The sequence below is a fragment of the Struthio camelus genome, chromosome 3 (assembly GCF_040807025.1).
Source record: "Struthio camelus isolate bStrCam1 chromosome 3, bStrCam1.hap1, whole genome shotgun sequence".
Lineage (NCBI taxonomy): Eukaryota > Metazoa > Chordata > Aves > Struthioniformes > Struthionidae > Struthio > Struthio camelus.
This window is the reverse complement of record NC_090944.1, coordinates 69,561,481-69,580,026: the sequence shown is the minus strand read 5'-3', so window position 1 is coordinate 69,580,026 and position 18,546 is coordinate 69,561,481. Positions and strand designations below refer to the sequence as shown.

Here is an 18,546-nt window from a genome sequence, read left to right as displayed (position 1 = left end):
TTGTGTAGTTGTAAGGGCAGTCGGGATTGAATTCGTTTCCTTGATTTTTCCTCTCCTTATTGCCTTCTCCTCTCTCCTTCCCCCTCCCGGTGCCCAGGTGCTGGCTCTGAACAGCAGTGTTGTTAAGGAGAAATATTGAGCAAGATGAAGTTTGGAGCTTTACTGCTTTAACTCCTCTTTTAAATGTGCTTTCCGATCTCTGACGTTGCATTACCACTGCTGTAAATGTGGGCTGCGGGCCCAGAGCAGCTTTGTGTCATAGCTCAGTATACCCAAGCTATTAGTATCAAGCAGCAGGCACTAGTGTTAGCTACTAAATATCAGCTAACTTAAACATAAGTTAGGGTTGAGGTTCTTCCCTGCAAGAATGCTCTGACCGATAATGAGAACTTTACCGTGTTTGATAACTAGTTCAGAAGCTGAAAAAATCATGGAAGGAAATCATTGCATTTCGTGGTCGGTTTTTCTTTCCCCGTTGTAGGTTAGGCTGTTTTTAAATCAGAACTATACTTGTGTAATAGAAAAAAATAAAAAACCCAAGTATGTTAGGCTTGAAGATGTAAATTGCACACTAGTTCACAAGAGTATTCTTGTTTGTAGATATCACTGCTCTGTAATATTTTAGAATTGTGATTTAACATTTTTCTATTTTTTTTTTCCTTTTTCCCCTTAAAGGAGCAGTATCGTTTCTGCTACGATGTTGCGCTGGAGTACCTGGAATCCTCTTAGTTAGAATGGATGTGATAAAGTTCACCAAATATATGAATTTCAATAAGCTGTTTTGACAACAGTTCTTGATCCTGTGAAGAAAGATTTTGGGGGAAGAAGGGGGAGGGGGATTTTAAATTTTAAATGCAAAGTATTTTTCTTATGAAGTTGTGTATCTTAATAAAAGAACTCAATCTGTTTCTATGCCTGTATACAGTATCAACATTTAGTGCCACATAAATACTATTTAATGAAAACCAGAGTCAGAAGAGATTTGCGCAAGTTAGGACTTTTCAGTGTTTGTATATGCAGCCGTCTCTCAATTACAATAGAGCGACCATCTGTTGCATGTATCAATATTTCCTATATGGTATTAATTTTCTTTCTTTTGATACATTGTTGAAGTAAAATAACAGTGCAGATTGATAGTATGATTCATTCTTTATACGTTTCAAGTGTTGCCTATATATATTATATATAGTAAAAAAAGAAAAACTGGCTTATTTTGTTTTAATGTGCAATGATGGCTGGATCACATAAAGATCTTTATAAAGAAACTTTAACATAAGCCAAAGACTCAAGTGTAAATATGTCTATATGGAGAAAGCACATGTATTTATTGTTTACTTGCATTCCTTTTTTGATGGCTGAAAAAAGAAGAATCATTTTTCTTGAAGAAAGCTTTTTTTGCTGAAATCAAGTGTAAACAATTTTTGTAGTTTATTTTTTGTATGTTTTAGTGTAAGTAGAAGACATACTTTTTATGCATAGACCAAGAAACATTGGTATAGTGGTTTTGTTGTGTACATGCTTGTGATTCAAATCCATGTAAACAACCCACTTATAGGAGGTCTTTAACTACAGGACCAAAATCAAAACATTTTGCTGAAAATGTATAGTTTTTCACAGTCGCATTAGTTAAATACTGATCAAAAGACTCTAAATGGAAGGACAAAATGGCCTTGCCTATGATTTGCACAATATTGGAAGAAATTTTTAGGCACCGTTACAATTTTAAGAGAACCAATTGTTTAAAAAAGTATTCAAGCACAGATCAACAGGACAGCTGCCAGACAACAAGATGGCACTAGGTATGCCCTTCAGGGTAAAAGGTATTTGTTTAGCAAATTGTGAAATTAAGCAATGTTTATTTTGATGTTTACAAACATGTAAGCTCTGCTTCCAAGAAAGCAAAATTTGAATAAAACAATGCCAGATTCTGATTATGGTGGTGGTGTACAAAATATTACCGTGCTTTTGCTTAGTTTGTTTCCATTTGTTCACAAGTTTTCATATAATTTGCCAACTAAAATCATTCCAGTCTCTTGTTGGTCTTTTTTAGAAATGACAGTAAAATAATACGGTGCTTATAAATATTATGTAAAGTAAGAGTGAATTAAACTTTTATTTAAAGATTATTTAAAGATTTCCTATTTTGATAACTTCTTACTTATTGTCATTGATAAGGAGTCATTCTTGTCGTGGAAGAGCTATATATCTGGATAAGGAAGATCTCGAAATCGTTCTGTTTTTCACATCAGTATTTCAAAAGAGTATTTGGAAAGAGTCTGTTTCATCTGCATGAAAATGAGAGCTAAACGTAAAGTTTCTTTCTTTACTCGGGACAAATGGACCTGTCCAGTACTCTAAATGGCTGAGAAATGTTTATACAATTACTACTTTTAAGATTTTTTCAGTGCCCCCCATCTGTATTATATACAGATCCACTTCTTCCAGATCTTAAAAAAAAAAAAAAAAAAAATCAGATTCTTTTCTCATCCAATGCTAGTTTCCGCCTTTGAAAAGCAAGGTAAACAAGTCAGGTTTAAAAAAGTTTACCAGATCTGTCTTAGTACTCAAGGTAAGGGAGTTATCAGTTGCCTACAATAGAACTGCAATATCCTTGGTCCTTCTTAATGAGGCCATGGAACTTCAAATGGCATTCTGCTAACTTTGGCTGTCAAAATATTGTATATATTATCTAAAGCTAGCTGTCTGCTCTCCCCAGTCGGTGGAGGCAAAGCAGCATCTCCACAGACTGATTCGTCTCACCTGTTGTACGTTTGTCCGGAATTAGATGAGTTGGGCTCTGGAAGAGCCTTCCTCCATTAACCATAAAGGGTATTGAAAAGATTAGGTTAGTCTATAAGTTTTATCTAATTTTTCAACAGATGAGATAAATAGCTCTTAGGACTGTGGAATGCTGACCAGAACTTTTTTTTTTTTAATTATTTCTTTCCTGACCAGAAGTGTGGCGTTATCATTCAACTGAATGAATAGTTATTTTCAAGCACAGCTTCTATGTTGGGGATGGCGGGGTCCATCCCCACCAGGAGTTCATAGTACTCAATAAGGTCTTTAGGTCCGATTTCCCTCGTGTATTTAGCACAAATGGTACAAATGCCAACACCAGCCCTGGCATCACAGCATACTGGAACAGAAAGGATACTGTCCCTGCGCAGGAACTCTGCCCAAGTTATTCAGGTATTTTAACAGTCACGTGGTTTCTGTAACTCAAGCTGATCCTGGCAACTGAATGAGCTTTGCAGTAGCTGGTAGATGAAAAGCTTGTGGGAAATTCCTCCTTGCAAGGTCTGGGAGAAGTATGGGGAGGGAATAGACTGTGGTGCATAAGAAACACCTCAAAAATATCCACCTCCAGTAATGGTGTATCTCAGTGTCCTTTAAGGAGAACATAATTTTAAAAGCGACTGCTTAGAGCAAATTCAGAAAGGGGCAGACTGCTTTCATTACGCCAGCTCTTTCCCCTCTCTTATCTTGTGCAGTGGCAGCAAGCGTCAGCTCTGCTTTCTGGGAGCATCAACTCTGTTCGCCAGGATAGATGCTGCTCCAGTATCCTTTTCTTTGTGGCTGTGCAAGACACAGGAACAAGAGGTGGGAAGACTATGCAAGTCTGCCTGGGAGGTAGAAAAGGCATTTCCCATAAACAGTGTGCGCAGTGGAGGGATAGAAGGATTCCCAGTCTTGGCCCTTGAACACCAAGGGGTGTTTTACCAACCTTGGGGCAATGAAAAGCTACCAGCGGCAGTGTCACAATCTGCCAGCAGCTGCTGCCCTAGAGCAAGCTATGGATTTCAAGACTCCTTCTCAAAATCTTTCCATTGGCAACTATCCTCATTGAAATATTAGTGCAAACATGGCCTTGTGGCTACAAGTTGCAAGTTCCCTGCGTTCTGCTTTCCGCAACTGTGTGAAATGAAGACAGGACCAATACTAGCAATTCATACAGGGTGAACAAATGGGCATCAAGTCGGAATACAAAGAAAAGTCACAAAGGACATCATCCATGGAGGAGTGTGTGATGATTCAAATTTGAAATGAGCGAAGCTGAAACTGATTTAACGTCAGAAAGTGAAAGAGGAACCAAGGGAGTGTGGAAGTTACCAAAAATGTGACTGTTCTGTGTGAGAAGTTATTCTTTGCTCTAAAACTAAGAATTGATGATTCTGGTATCCTAATCTCCATAGCTGCTATTGAAAGAAATTTTGAATGTTGCTTTGATGGCACTTGATGCTTTCCTATCAATCAGTAAACAAAGAAGTAACTGAGGGGTGTGTTCAAAATATCTGGATAATCCCTAAATAGGCAGATTTTAGGATCCAACACTGAAGGACCATGTCAGGCCTCAAGCACCCTAAATCCTTGGAGGTGCCTAAAACTGAGTGGTAACCCTGTCTTAGACAGTGGAGTTCCCTAAAACAGTAGCTGCTAAATATCTGCACCCTGTATGGAGAAAGAGAGAGGCTTTCTTTTCTTTTTCCTTTAGCTCTGTGAATTTGCTTTCCCATGTTCATAGTGACCCAGCTCCAGCAGACGAAGGTGTGAAGAGACCCAATTTCTGAACTCTTCTCCAGGACCTGAAAGATTACACCCTGGCTGGTTGATGAGGTCCTATAATTTCCTACTTTCTGGTTAAATGCTGTTATTAAGGAACAATGGTATTGAAAGAGGCTTCACCTTCCTGGAAAACTGTCACAGGCATAAACTTGAAGCTTAGCATCCTCAGTTTATGCAAGCAGTTAATGGAATTTATTGTATTCAATGAGTCACTCAGATAAAAGAACCGTGTAGCTTACAGCATGTCTTCACCTTGCCCAAGGTACTACACTAAGAAACACAGTATTCCTTAGTGAAACATGAAAGTAAAAGCTACTGCAAGAGTTTGCTTATGTGCTATTTCAAATAGGTTAACAATTTTCAAAATGTAAGCTCTAAAAAAGTGAAGCGAGGAAGCAACAGTAGGCAAGTGCTGTGTCATTGAGCCTCCAAAGTGAATTGAAATGTTAAATGACAAGAAAGGGGCAGTATGAGAGAAGTTGTTGAGGAATCAATGCGTGGCCAGGACACCTGGACTGATAAATGACTACATAAAGGGCCTTTTTTAAGCTTCATCCTGCTGTTGTGTCAGAAGAAACCGTGAGATCTTGAAATAAACGTAAAAGCTGCTTTTATAGTGCCCTGCTCTGTACTGAAAAGTAACTCATTTTCTGCTGTACTTTCCTGTGTCACGTAGTGGTCTGAATTGAGTTAAGTGATCCTAATCTCACAAAGGAATCTTTGTGGTGGTTTACTGCTAGTGCTCTTCCTTTGTTAAATAGGCAAAGGTTTTGTAGCCTTTGCAGATCTGGCATAGTCAATGATATCTGTGAATATGCACTTGCGTCTTTACCCTCTTGAGTTAAATAATCTGTTAATAACAGCTTCTGTTCGTTGAGGATGAGATTTTCAGAATATGCATAGATTTGATCCCATAAACTTTCCCTTCCACTAAATGCAGCAAAACTTTGCTTTTATTATTTTTTTAAATTAATAATAAGGACCCTGTGTAAACAAAATCTGGGAGAATGGCAATATAAAAGAGATATTTCTAGATTATTTTAAACTTGCTGGATGTTTTTTCTTTAAGCTTGACTGAAAGAACAATGTGCGGTGGTGGTTGCTGGCTGGCATAAATATTATTTTGCCTCACTTTTCTCAGAAATGCATGACTTCCCTGCTGTTGGGTTGGGATTCCTAATTTATGCAGAGGTTGACAGGTGTGATGACAGGCACAATAGGATGCTTACCTAATAATAATATTTATTAACTGTGTCTTGGCCAACAAAGAACAGATTTGTTTGTGCCTTGTTGAGATGCAAAAGCTTGGTTTCAATAGTCTTTAGTAACCCCTTGTAGCTTCCATCTGGGTCAGAAAATAGTCCTGACTTTACAAACTGTATTAAAATAAATAAAATCCCCATACGCTGAGAGATTTTTCACCTCTGCACCAAGTAAGCAGAAAAAATGAAGACTATATTTAAAAAGTTGCAACAAGCCCCCTCTTCTGGATAAAACAACACTGAACCAAAACATGTTTTTACAAGCTTTGGAATATCATGGAGCTTTTTGGTAATGAGCACAAAATGGCATCTGGCAAAACACAGTACCTCCAGATTGTGATAGTACGCACATATTTTTCTGCCAGGTGCAAAACAGTGTGAGCTCTTTCCATTTTACGGTGGAAAACTTTTGTCTTTCTTTTGTGTACATAATCATTTGTAGAACAGTAACTGAACAGTAACTGAAATGGCACAGTATTTTGCTGAGTCCTAAGATGTTGAAGAAAGTTACTGTCTTTTTGCACTACGATGGCAAATTTGAAGCTAGAGATTACAGTATCTTTAGCATTTCTCTCCTGAGGTAACCAAACTGGTTTGTGTGTGTGTATGTGTAGCAGATACAAAGCCAAACTATGGAAAGTTTAAGCAAAGTTTTGAAAGGCGTTTGTGGTGTCAAAGGTTGCGTGTTAGGTCTTAAGTCCCGATTGGTGAAATCTGAGTTCGTCTGAGATCAAGGATGTAAGTTAGATTCATTAGTATGTATGATCCAATTGCTAAGTCCATGAGCGGGCACAATAACTAGTTCAGACTGTGGGTCCTGATGGGATATCTTTAGTATAGGATCTGGTGTTGTAGCCTTTTTCCCCAGTTTCAGGACAAAGTTATTATGAAACTTACTTATGATACAGCTTAGCAATACAAAATTACCTCTGTTTACTGAAAAAGTTGTTATGCTTGAAACTGCCTGCTGGAGGGGTGTGTGTGTGTGTGTGTTCACTGTGAGATAGGTAAAAATCATAGATTCAGGGAGCAGTGGTACCGCGACTTTTTCAGTTGCACAAAATCGTATTATTGAAGCAGCAGTTGATGCCGTTTAAACTGTTAAAGAGCTTGCTACTTAGTTTCATCCTCTGAAATGATCAAGGTTTCCAGCTTACCTAGCATTAAGAAATACGGCAGTATTTGAACAGTACTTCTTGCAGATCAGACGACTTCAGGGATAAGAATGGTGTGTAAAAGCACTAGGCATAGCACAGGTTCATTTACTATTTCTCTTCCAGCAAGATGAGCTGGTTCAGCTAGAGCGACAGTGAGCTGTAATTACAGCTATGAGAAAATAACTGTGTGGTTTTGTCTGTGGCAAAGGCTTTTTAAATTTTCTTAAGAAAAAAAAAAAAAGGTAGCACAGGCTTTGTCTCTACTTTACTGTGCCTTCCTTTCAGGTACTTACTTACTTCAAATAATAGCCTTGCTTAATACAGACCCTTTCTAAAATGACAGTGCTTTAAGTAGTCAGACTCACAGTCTGTAGCACCCTCTGTTTCAAATACAAGTAAGCAGTTTGCGTGGATTAAAGGTAGCACATAGAGATATGATAGATGCTATGGTGCATTCAGGGAGGAACTGGAATGGGCAGAGGCCTAGTGAATAGGTCTTGTGCTTTTGCACAGAGAGATTTACAAGCTTTGTGCAAGAGAAAGAGAATAAAGCAGCCAGTGATTTCATTGGGACAAGCATGATTATAGGACCCATCATCTGTTCTCTGGACTTGAATAAAAGCATGGAAAGTACTGGTTTTGAGCATAAGCATGAGCAGGATGGAGGGTATCAAAAATTCAGACCAAATGGAAATTTCCCAGAAGGAATACATCTGTGAAGTATGTAGAAGATGGAAGATGTGAGTTTAAAAAAAAAAAAAAAAAGTCCTGAGTTCCCCTCAGGCAGTGAAAAAGTTCCAGATATTGGGTGTATGTTGTGCCTATGGCCCAGCAAGGCTGAACAGATGGTTTAGGCCTCTGAATATGAAAGATGCTGAGCAAGGGACAAAATCAAGGGAAGAGAGGGGTAGGTTATGAGAGTAGCTCCTTCAATGAAGGAGAGATCAAGAGCAGGTATCATGAAAGAAAAAAGCTCCCCCCAAAACAGATTGATTAGATGCAAGAGACTTGAGAATCAGATCACATACCTCAATTTACAACTAGTGATCTCCACATAATTTTTAGTCTTGGGCAGTTAATTGCCTTGAAGCCCACAAGGTGCTGTTTTTGTGAAACTGTATTTCTCTAATCAAGATGGGAGAAGAACATTGTGGTGAGGCTGAATGTGATCATTCAGATACTCTTTATCTTAGTGTTTGAGAACAAGCAACAGAAGGAAAGTACAAGTAAATAAGACAATAAGCTATAACTCAAGCATGATTTCACAGGTATGATCCCAGTCCCTACCCCAGGGTTAATCCAGACCCAAATGCTATGTCACAGGCCTGTTTCCAATGCCTGGTTTTTAATGCAATTATAGTTTGATTTTGTTTTTCTTTTCTTAGAAAAAGAAAATTTATATAGAAAAAGGCAAAATTAGAGATTGGAGTGATGAGAGGGGCAGCATTTGGGGAGAAATTTCTGAGAGACTGCTACTTGTCTGTAGTCTCAGGGGAGCCGCTGTAAAGGAAGATTTCAAAGACATGAACAATTTTGAGTGTCTTGAAAACACATGCCAGTTTGATAATGTCTTACACCATTTAGTATTTTAGGGAAATCATAAAGCAACTGTGTTATTTGTGAGGCTTGGAGTGGAGGCGTTCCTCGAGTTATCTGTATTCACAGTCCAGCATGCCAGAGTACAAACTGAATAAGCAGATGGCCCTAGGAAAAGAGGAGAATAAAACTTGACAATTACTTTGATATACACGCACATGCCTATGTTTTGCATGCCTTCACTTTTAAGACTTTAAGTAACTCAGCTGTTTGGTCATGCAAAAAGTCATTTTATCACAGTATCATGATGGGATGCTTTTGTTCATTATCTTGAGTTTCCTGATGAGGTGTCTACTCTGGAATTGCCAAAGGCCACACAAACGCTTAAGATAGATAGATAGTCATCTGTTTTCAAGACTGCATGTTTTTCAGTCTAGACTTCACAGTGGTCTTTGTATGTCTTTTCTCTCCTACTCTTTCTTCAGATTCTATGTCTTAGCACAGGCCAAACTGAAGCAGGCAAAGATGGGACATAGTCTTATCTCCACAACGCATTTCAACCTCTTCAGCAAAAAAGATTTCCCATTTTTTAATAGCTGGACACAGCACATCACATCCGCTGGTCTGACATTAGCCAAGATCGCTTGGCATCTCTGAAAGCAGGCGCCTTGCTGCTTGTCATTTAAAGTCTGGTAGGGGTGTTAAGTAGGATGACAATAAATTAATTACAAAGGGGAACAACTGCAGCTGCTCTTTTGTCCATTTGATTGCTCCTTTGGGTGGGGAGGAGGTGGAAAAGCCTGTTCCTTTCCAATTCCTAAAAGGTCTGTGGGCTTCAAAAGTAATCTGAATAGCACAGGAAAATGTTTGACTAGTGTTCTGTTTAGGTATGTTTCATTAGAAGAAAAAGATTAACACAAAAATGTGTGGGAGGGGTTTGTTAACTCAGTAGGAGATCCTAGGTGAAGCAAAGGGAAACAGAAATACCTGGCATTTAGGTAATCAGAACGCAGGTACAACTGGCGTTTCTCTCATAGCAGTTGCTGAATGTGCTGTGCTATAGTAAAGTTATTTTGAAATACAACTTAAACATTAACGAGCAAAGAGAGATGTGGCAAAAATCAATTTCCATGCACCCAGCTTCCAGTAATGTTATGCTAGTGGGTATCTGTGTGAGAGTGGGGAGGTGTGTTCTTGTCTCTTTGCCATGATGCTGCGTTAAACCACCACGCCCAGAGGACTGGATTCAGAAATACAGTTCGCTGGGAAGATGGTAACCATCCAAACTGAGAGGAGGGCCAGCCTCACTGCAGGCATCTCTTGAGTTGATTGCTCCTTTTGCTACTGTCCAAGCAAGGAGAGAACCATGCTGTGAACGGTGTTGACCCGTGGAGGAGGAAGACCACAGGGTGTAGCATACTGATGGGTGCCATCATAGGGCAGACCCGGATGAGGAAGGGGTTCTGGTTACTGTTAGTTTTAAGAAGTTGTACAGCGTCTTCAACTGCATGCTAAAAAAGGAATTATTAATTTTTTTTTCTTTTTTTTTCAACCTTTGAGCTCTTTCTGTTGTAACTCTGCTTGCTTTGGTTTTATTTTATACTCTCTTCTATTAAGACTGTCAGTATTTGGATTACTTTTTTTTCAGATTTTTTTTGTTTATTTTTAAAGTGCCCTCTTTTGTATGAAGTACTTAAATTTTCCTCGGCGAGCATGTCTTCAGCTATGCTATGTTGGAGGGTTTTATAGGTGAGCAGAGTGTGGAATACAGAAAAAGAAATAAGCAAAATATATAATTTGTAAAGTGGACTTTCATGTGCGTGATGGCTTTCCAAATTTAAAATGTTGTCCTCTAGCCATGGGAAGTCTGTTTGAATTAATTTGTTGACATAATCCTACAAGAACACTTACAAATACATTCCTCAAAGAGATACAAAGGGAGCTGCTGACTGTCATTGTTCAAGATGTGTCTAGCTGTTCGTGCCAGATGTTTGTCAGATCTCACAAGGTGCTCAGCACCAGAACACCCATAGCAAGTGCGAGAAGCCAAGGGTGCTGTGCAGCCCCACAGGCTCTCAGCACCCCCCAGCTTGGGGCCTCTGAAGCAGCATAGGGAGGAACAGTAAGGAGAAGTGTCCAGCTACTGCACTGCGTACTTCACCCATGAGAGCATGTGCTACGAACACATTGAAGGAGATGCCCAAGGGTCACAAACGCTCTTGGATGTCAAATAAATGCGAATGCAACAAACTGAAAATGAGATGAAATGCTAGCAGAAAGACTTAAACTCTGAAGTGAGAGCCCCAGGATGTTTCCTTACAGACTGTCTGAAATCTCAGACAATTCGTATTAAGTCTTTAGAGAAGGATGAGGGGAAAGGGCCTTGGCTGGATCTCAGCATATGTTCCATATTGCAAGATTATCTATGAAAAGAAATGGATGCAGTGTATGCTGCTCAGTAACTTAACACTTCATGTGGACTTATAGTCCATGAGATTTATTAAGTGTTGGAAGCGCATACAAGAGAGATGGTGGGATGGTGAAGCTTCTGGATTGAATATCTTAATAGGAAAGGGTTAAAACACAAACTAGAGAAGTTAGAGCAAATGCTAGCCATGGGTTCTTCAAGAAAAATATGTTTTTTTGCGGTCTTTTTATAGTCTTGTTCTTGAGAAGAGACCCTGTGCTTTTTCCTCCTCCACAGTTTAGAAGGCAGGCTCATTGGCCAATTTGATTAGAAAATACGTTTGTGTTCCAGCACTTCTGCTCTTCCCAAATTAGTCTCTGAAAGCTAAAACTCTCCCAGTGGGAAGTGTGCTGCATGCTGCTAGTGATTTTCCTATTTCTAGTAGTCTACCACAAAAATGGCATAGGGTGTAGCATTGGAAAAAGATGTCTTTTGCCAACTATTAGCCATTAAAAGTACTGTGTTACTCTGTTGTGTGAGGCAGGAGACCACACATGTGCTGCCAAAGAGGACCTTATAGTGCTCTCTATCCTGCTTGTAGACAACACTCCGCTCTCACGTAAGGAGAAGCGGGGTTGGGAGAGGAAAAGAGTGGGGTGCGGGTGCTTCTCTTTGCTTGCCTCAAAGCAAAGATACTTTTCCTTATGATGGTCCTAGATTTTTGCATGACCAAATTTACCCAATTTTGCACTCTTTCCAAAATTAAAATCTAATTGCACTGGGACCCTTACCTGAGACCAGATAACTTTATAACTTACTTATAAGTAAAAATAAGGATATGACACAAAGAACAAAATAGAGCATGAGTTGTATCTGTGCTTGTGCCAGAACGCAGATATGTCTCACTACCCTCCCCCCCCCCCAGGATCGGGCATAATTAGGGCAGACTGAGAACTCCCTTGGTTCCCTCCTCTCTGCACTGGCTGAAATTCTGGTGGGTGCCAGTTGGTGAGTTTGCTGCCTGTTCCCGTAAAATGAGCCTTTGGCTGTTCTTTTTTCAGAACTTACTTTTCTACAACTTAGGCTTTTTCAGCTCCCTGATGTATTTCCAAAAAGCCCCCAAGAACAGGGTTCACTGTTTACTAAAATCTTTATACTACTTCTTCCTACAAAAGAGCAAGAGACGTCTGGAACATGGCCATAGGACGCAGATCACTTAAGCAGCAACCGCAACTAAAGCCTTTATATGGCAAAGTAATAATAACTGAAACGCCTTGCAGCAGAGTAATATCAGTGCCTTGAGAAAGGTAAGAAATTAGAATCAATTTAACTAATGTGTTGGCAAGTGTTAACTGTTCTTTATGGAGCCTTGATTCTTTGATGAATACCCAGTTTTGCTGTGGAAATGGTATGCTTTTAGACTGAACCTTCATACACAGAGTGGAAGTAATTGCAATTGATATTGTTCTCCAACTTTCAAAGCTCTTTTCAAATTCAGGGCAATAAAATAGTGTGCTTGATGTATTGTATCTTTCTGTGTACCCCTTTTAGAAAGACTCTCATTAATGGTTAAAAAACCTACTTGTTTTTGTAGGTATTTTTAAATAGCAGCCGTCGTTTCTGTTGAATAAAAATGGGCAAACATCTTCGGTGCCACCACTTCACAGTTAATCTGAAAGTCAGACAAGTTTGTCAGTTAAGATAAATATTGAGCATGACAAAAAAAACTAGGTAACTACTATCTAAATAGATGCTTTGTTGATTTCTTCACTATTCAGACTAAGCTCTAGGTTCTAATGCTCACATAAAAATGAGTTATTAGTGTTCTTTCTTTCTGTAATAGAGACATTAGAAAGGTAAGGTGCGTGAGATGCCAGTTTTCATTCTAGTTCTGTTAAAGCTCTTTGCTGTCAGGGAAAGTCAAACTGTTTTGCTTCCCTTCTGTAGAGAAGTGTCAGTTGATAGGTGAAACTTCAGGAATAATTAGTGAAAGTAGATGTGTAAATTCCATTGGGGAAATCAATCTTTCACAAATATATTTAAATGAATTCGGTGTCCTTTTCTTTGAACAGTTGCAGGGTGCAAAAATTTATTTTGGATTCCTTTAACAGCTTCTAGAAACCTACATTGCCTCTTTAAAAATAAATTACAGCACACTCCACTCAAGAAACCACAAAGGGAGGGAGCGATATTTAAAATTAATTCAAAAAATTTCTCCAACATGTCTCCAGCTGTCAAAAATGCATTGAAGATATGCCAAACATATTTCAAAACACTTTTTTGTAATTTGAAGGTATCTTAAGTAATTTTTCTTCCTAAAGTAAATCTTTAATGGACCCGTACTTCTCTCTAAAACTGTGATGTGATGTCTTCTTTTTTTCTTTTTTTTTTTTTTTGCATTTGCACTCTCCCTCCCAGCCCAAAAAAAACAATCCACAGAAAGCAGATAAATCTGCAGGGGTGGTTGGAGTTGTTGTTGTTGTTGTTGTTGTTGTTGATGTTGTTGTTGCTGGTGTTTTGGATTTTTTTTTTGTTTTTCTAAGAGAGAGCAGAAAACTGGTTCTGTGGTGGCAGTATTCAGGCTAAGGAGATCTGGGCTATGGAGAGGGCTTTGGAGATGTGGACGCAAGCCATGGTTCTGCCGTAGATTTTCCATACAGCTTTGGATAAGTCATAATTTCTCTGCTTTGGGTCTCCCCTGCGAAGCAATGTCTCAAAGGGAGTGAAGAAGATAGAGGCTAGAAATATGTGATATTTGCTTAGCTATTGAAATGCTGGTAATAAATACAAAGTGGTAGCAGTAATTAAGGGTCACAGGTACGGCCCATTTTATATAAACATTAACCATTTTGACAGGTTCCTCTTTGCACTAGAAAGGCCTAGCATTCCTAGTGTATAAACATTTGCATTCTAGTTTATCTTCAAAATGTTTTCTAAATACTTATGAATCAACCCTCTTAAAGGCAGATAGCATTAATTAATGCCTGTTGATAGATGGAGGAATTTTTAGCTTGAGATTTTGAGTCCATACAAGTGCAGGGCTTAGAAATCTCAGATCACCCCAGTCTCTCTGTGGTTGACTAACACATTAATAGAGCTGCCTGCTTCTGCAGTACTTGAACCTTTCAGGGTTTTCAGTGTTAAATTCACACACAGTGCTAAAACTCTAAATATATTTATTAAGATCGTGATGCTCATCACATTTACTAAGAGAAGGAGACAGGGTCCTGCAGATATATTTCCCATAGTTTACTGATGTATTCAAAGCAATTATTCCTTGTAGACGAAACCTTGAGAAATGCATGTCAGTATTCTTTACAGGACTGTAACTTAAAACAACACAATCACAACACTATGGGAAGCCATGACCAACTGAAAGCCGTAACTCTTCCTTATTAAGAATGTACCCCAACCCCTATTAAAATCAATGGAAAGACCTTTCTGACCCCAGCAGGGACAGAATTAGTCAATTAAATGTAGGAAATACCCACAGGGTTCAGTCCATAAAAAAGTTAGCCAAAAACTTACTATTTTTTTCAGAAGGTGATGTGCATGCATATGCTTCAGTTTTTTTAAAAGCACTGGGGGGATCCTGGTTCATCAGTAGACGGTTCACTGGAGTCAAACACTGGCAAACAACCCCGTAGGCTCAGGAGATTTTACTAACCCGCTTTTGTTCACACCTACTAAGCCATTTAAATTTCCTATTAAGAGCACATCTAAGAGCTCTCTGCTGAGCCATAAGGAAATGTCAAAGAACCCAAAATGTAGTTCCTGAAAACAAAGCAAATTTCACAATACAATCACATGGCATTAAAATGTTCCAAGTTTCTAAAACCAGAAGAAGCCATCACAATTCATTAGGGTGACTGCCTGTATAGCAAAAGTGTTGGGGTTTTCACCCAGTCATTTTTGTATCAAATGCAAGAACATGGAGCCGAGCAAGGTAATATCTTTAGAAGGAGAGATTTTATCTTCATCTAAGGGCTTTGACTAACAGTGAAGTAGTATAAAGCCCAGTGGTTAACCATCCTTATTCGTAAATACGGATCCTTATTTCAAGTTTTAGCTTCCGCAGGATCTTGCTATGCCTTTGTCCGCAGGATTAAAAAGCTCTCTACGAAAAAGCAACCCACCCAAGGGTGAATATGAGCAGGGCTGCATGTGGAAGGTTGAATGTTAAAAAAAAAACCCTCCTTTTTGATCACTGAAATATGAGATGAGCATATTTCACAAAGGTGGAAATCAGAAGCCATTGCTGCAGATGCCAGAGGATAAATTACATAAATGTTAGGCTCTCTGAGCTTAGGCTTCTCTGGAAGGAATGACTTCAGGGTTTTGGAGGTAACAGTATGGCTTTACTGAGGAAGTGAGCCCATCTATCTCTACGTAGAGAAGCAGTGGGGAAAGCTTGTGCACAGAGATCGGTTATCGTGTTGTAGCTCTGCGTTGGCGATTAGACCTTTATCTAATTCATGCCTTATCTCTCTAGGACTTCCAACAGAGCCACATGTACTATTGTATGGGTTGGACTTTTTGTGTATGATGGAGGCAGGTGATGAACAAGCAATCTACTGAGACCATCAGTTTACATCACATGGGCCATTGCAAAGACACTACTGTCAACTGAGGGTCCTTAATTCTCAGATGGGCTATATAAGACCTGGGCAGTCCTGCCAGGGCCAGTGCTGACTGAGAGAGGAACATCCCAGACACTGAAATCTCTGCTTCATTTCAGCTTCCTCTCCAGGGTGGCCTCATTGTAATACTGTTGAGCCCTACTTAGCTATCAAGCCAGTCATCTCTATTCATAAACGATGATGACACTACAGCTGATCTCCACCTATAGGAATGGATGACCTATCTCCTTTTCTTTATCTGAACTGCTCTTGATGGTGTTTTAGAGTGCTATATTTAGTCTCGACCTAAATGTCCCAAGTGTCCACTTGTTCCCTTGGGAGATTATTTCACAGCTTAATGCACTTGTGTCAAGGAGAATTCCCTACAGGTTAGTCTGACTTTATCTTTAATGACAGGTGGAGTTTCCACCTTACACTGGGGAAAAAAAATACACACACATAGTGAACTTCCTGCAATGCCTTCAATTTGATTCAAGTGGTAGCATAACCATTCAACAGAAACCTCAGCCATATCTGCCTCCCAAGTCTTAGCTGTTCCCAGTTACCCTGAAGCATCCACCTCTTTGGAATTATTGTTCTGCTAGCTCAAATATCAAACACATTTCCCTTGTTATAATCACAAGAGAAACACAGCTCAATAAATTGGGCATATCTCTCTGCCGACTTACATTCCCAGGAGAACCTTGATGCCTGGTTTCATATTTACAGGACTGTTCTAAAGATTCCCTTCAACCAGCACAACTAATGCTGTGGTTATATTGAGAATGGGCTGGGCATGAAAACAAGAGAGTTACAAACCTTCACAAATTTGGTATTGATTTTATTTGAAAACTATTTTGGCATCATGAAAACGGGTAAGTAAAACAAATGAGTGTTCATCAGCGTTCTAGAAAAATATTCTTGGGAGCAGTTTTCCAAATTCTATGTTTTGTCCATTCTTCTGAGTTAGCTAACCACAGCTTTTCACGCTTATTCCTCTACAGCTAGTTCATGGCCATCTCCTCAGGCACAACTCATGGAGGTGTGTGTGTGGTGAGGAGGGTGCGCTGCCCTGTGGCCCCTGTTCCTGTCCGTGCACATGTTCCTGTGTGGCCACAGTGTCTGCATGGGGATTCCCGGCCACCTTGGCACTTGCAGGTTTCAGTGGTGGGGTCAACCTTCACCCTAGTGTTGGCTGGAGGGGGTGGAGTGGCCAAATGAAATGCTGTTTCCCAACACCTGCAGGACCCAGGGGAGAGGGAGGTGCCTATAAACTCTGATTATGCAGAAGGCAGTAAGCCAGAAAAGGAGGTGTGGTAAGGAGAGGTTTGCGGCCTCTGTTCTTTCAGTATGGGAAGAACAGGCTCAGATTTTTGCCTCCTCTCAGTCCAGTCTACACATATTTTACCCAATTTGTCTTTATCTTCAATAATTGAAACCTGTATTAGGTGAAAGGAATTCTTCCAAGTCAAGATCCTCATGTGAATTTAATCTCTGATAAGATAACTCAAAAGCGATTTCTTTTTACCAGCAGTTCATGATGATAATGTGGCAATCTTCCACTTCAGGATGAATGATGGTTTGGAAATGGCAAATGATTTTTCTCTCTGCACTTTGCATTGTTCAACGAGCTGGTAAAAGCTCCTGCAGAACATTGGGGAGAACAGATCAGTGTTTCTCATTTACCGCTTTAGGTGCTAACAGAGATGAGGGATCCTCTGATAACACATGAACAGTGGGTGGCATTACTGATTTGGATTACAGTTTTGGAAGAACGTATATATAGAAGTTCTCTCATAGCAACTAAGTTGGTTTTGTTAGGTTGTGTGGCGAAAAGCTGGTCACTGCTTACCCGGAGGAGCCCCCAGGAGCAGCAGCAGGTGGGGGGACCCAAGTCACACCCAGGCCCATCACAGGGGAGGGCTCAGCCTGAAAAGGCTCCTCTCCACACCCGTGGGGCGCACAGAGCCCAGCCCAAGCTGGGGGCGCCCCCAGTGCCCTATTGAAAGCAGCAGCATCCCAGGGACGTCCGGCCCTGGAGCTTGATGCAGGGTGCAGGGGGAGCAATTTGGGATGCCGGGCTTATTATGGGATGTTTAGCGGGAGAACCAAAGGGGAAAAGGGATCAAGGTGCATTGGGGGAACCAGTCTGGGAAAGCAGAGGCACCAGGGGAGAAAAGGGGCTGATGGTGTGTCACTGGGGCTGGTGAGCATCAGCCTGCCCCGCGCCTGATGCCTGCAGGCTGCCCTGGCTCCTTATTGCAGCCGTGTCTGGATGTTTCCCTGGGTGAGCGGCTGTATGTGTGTGTGTGTGTGTATGTGTGTGTGCGTGTTCTTGAGGGCAGAGTGTGCTCCAGCAGCTGGTGGGGGCTGCAGCCTCAGGGTCACATGCTCAAGTGTCAGCAGCTGGGGAGACCAGGGACGCCGAGTTACTTACTGCATGAACTGAGCGTCTAAGGCCAGCTACTGCATGCATCCACACTGTATGTTTATACACACACACACACACATGCATACATACATACAGACATGCACACATATATATATATATGTAAAAGAATATATGTATGTGTATATATGTACACATATAGAAAGAAAGAAAGAAAAAGAAAGAAAGGAAGAGAGATTTTTTTTCCCACTAATGGACCTTCCTCCTTGTCAGCCAGAGAGGGGAATAGGATGAGGCCATTGGTGCTGTTTGTGTCTGTATGAGTGCTGAGTGTTGCTGCCTGTGCTGGTCTGTGTGGCCAGTCACGTGTATATGTGTGTTTTGTGAGTGTGCCTACTGGGAATACAGGCTCAGCCTCACTCCTGGATGACGGACCTGGGTGCATGGAGCTGTGGCAGCCTCACCTCCAATGCATTACCAGACTTGGCAACCTCAAAAGGTTTTGTTTTGATTTTTCTTGAACAAAAGGCATACCTGTTTGTACATTTGTTTTGCTGGGACCAAGTGATTTTGAAACCAGTTGCTAATTTTTACATGTGTTTGCAGTCCA

General features: G+C 40.3%; 1 protein-coding gene across 17 annotated transcripts in view; it reads left to right on the top strand.

Moving 5' to 3' along the window:
* Window positions 1-1,931, top strand: part of PTPRK (protein tyrosine phosphatase receptor type K) — a 412,420-nt gene extending 410,489 nt beyond the window's left edge. For all 17 annotated transcript variants that reach the window (XM_068938244.1, XM_068938243.1, XM_068938238.1 and 14 more), the window contains one exon: window positions 676-1,931. In XM_068938244.1, the coding sequence (XP_068794345.1) occupies window positions 676-729 (54 nt within the window). In that variant the 3' untranslated portion in view covers window positions 730-1,931. The remainder of the gene's footprint in view (window positions 1-675) is intronic.
* Window positions 1,932-18,546: the final 16,615 nt, after the last annotated feature.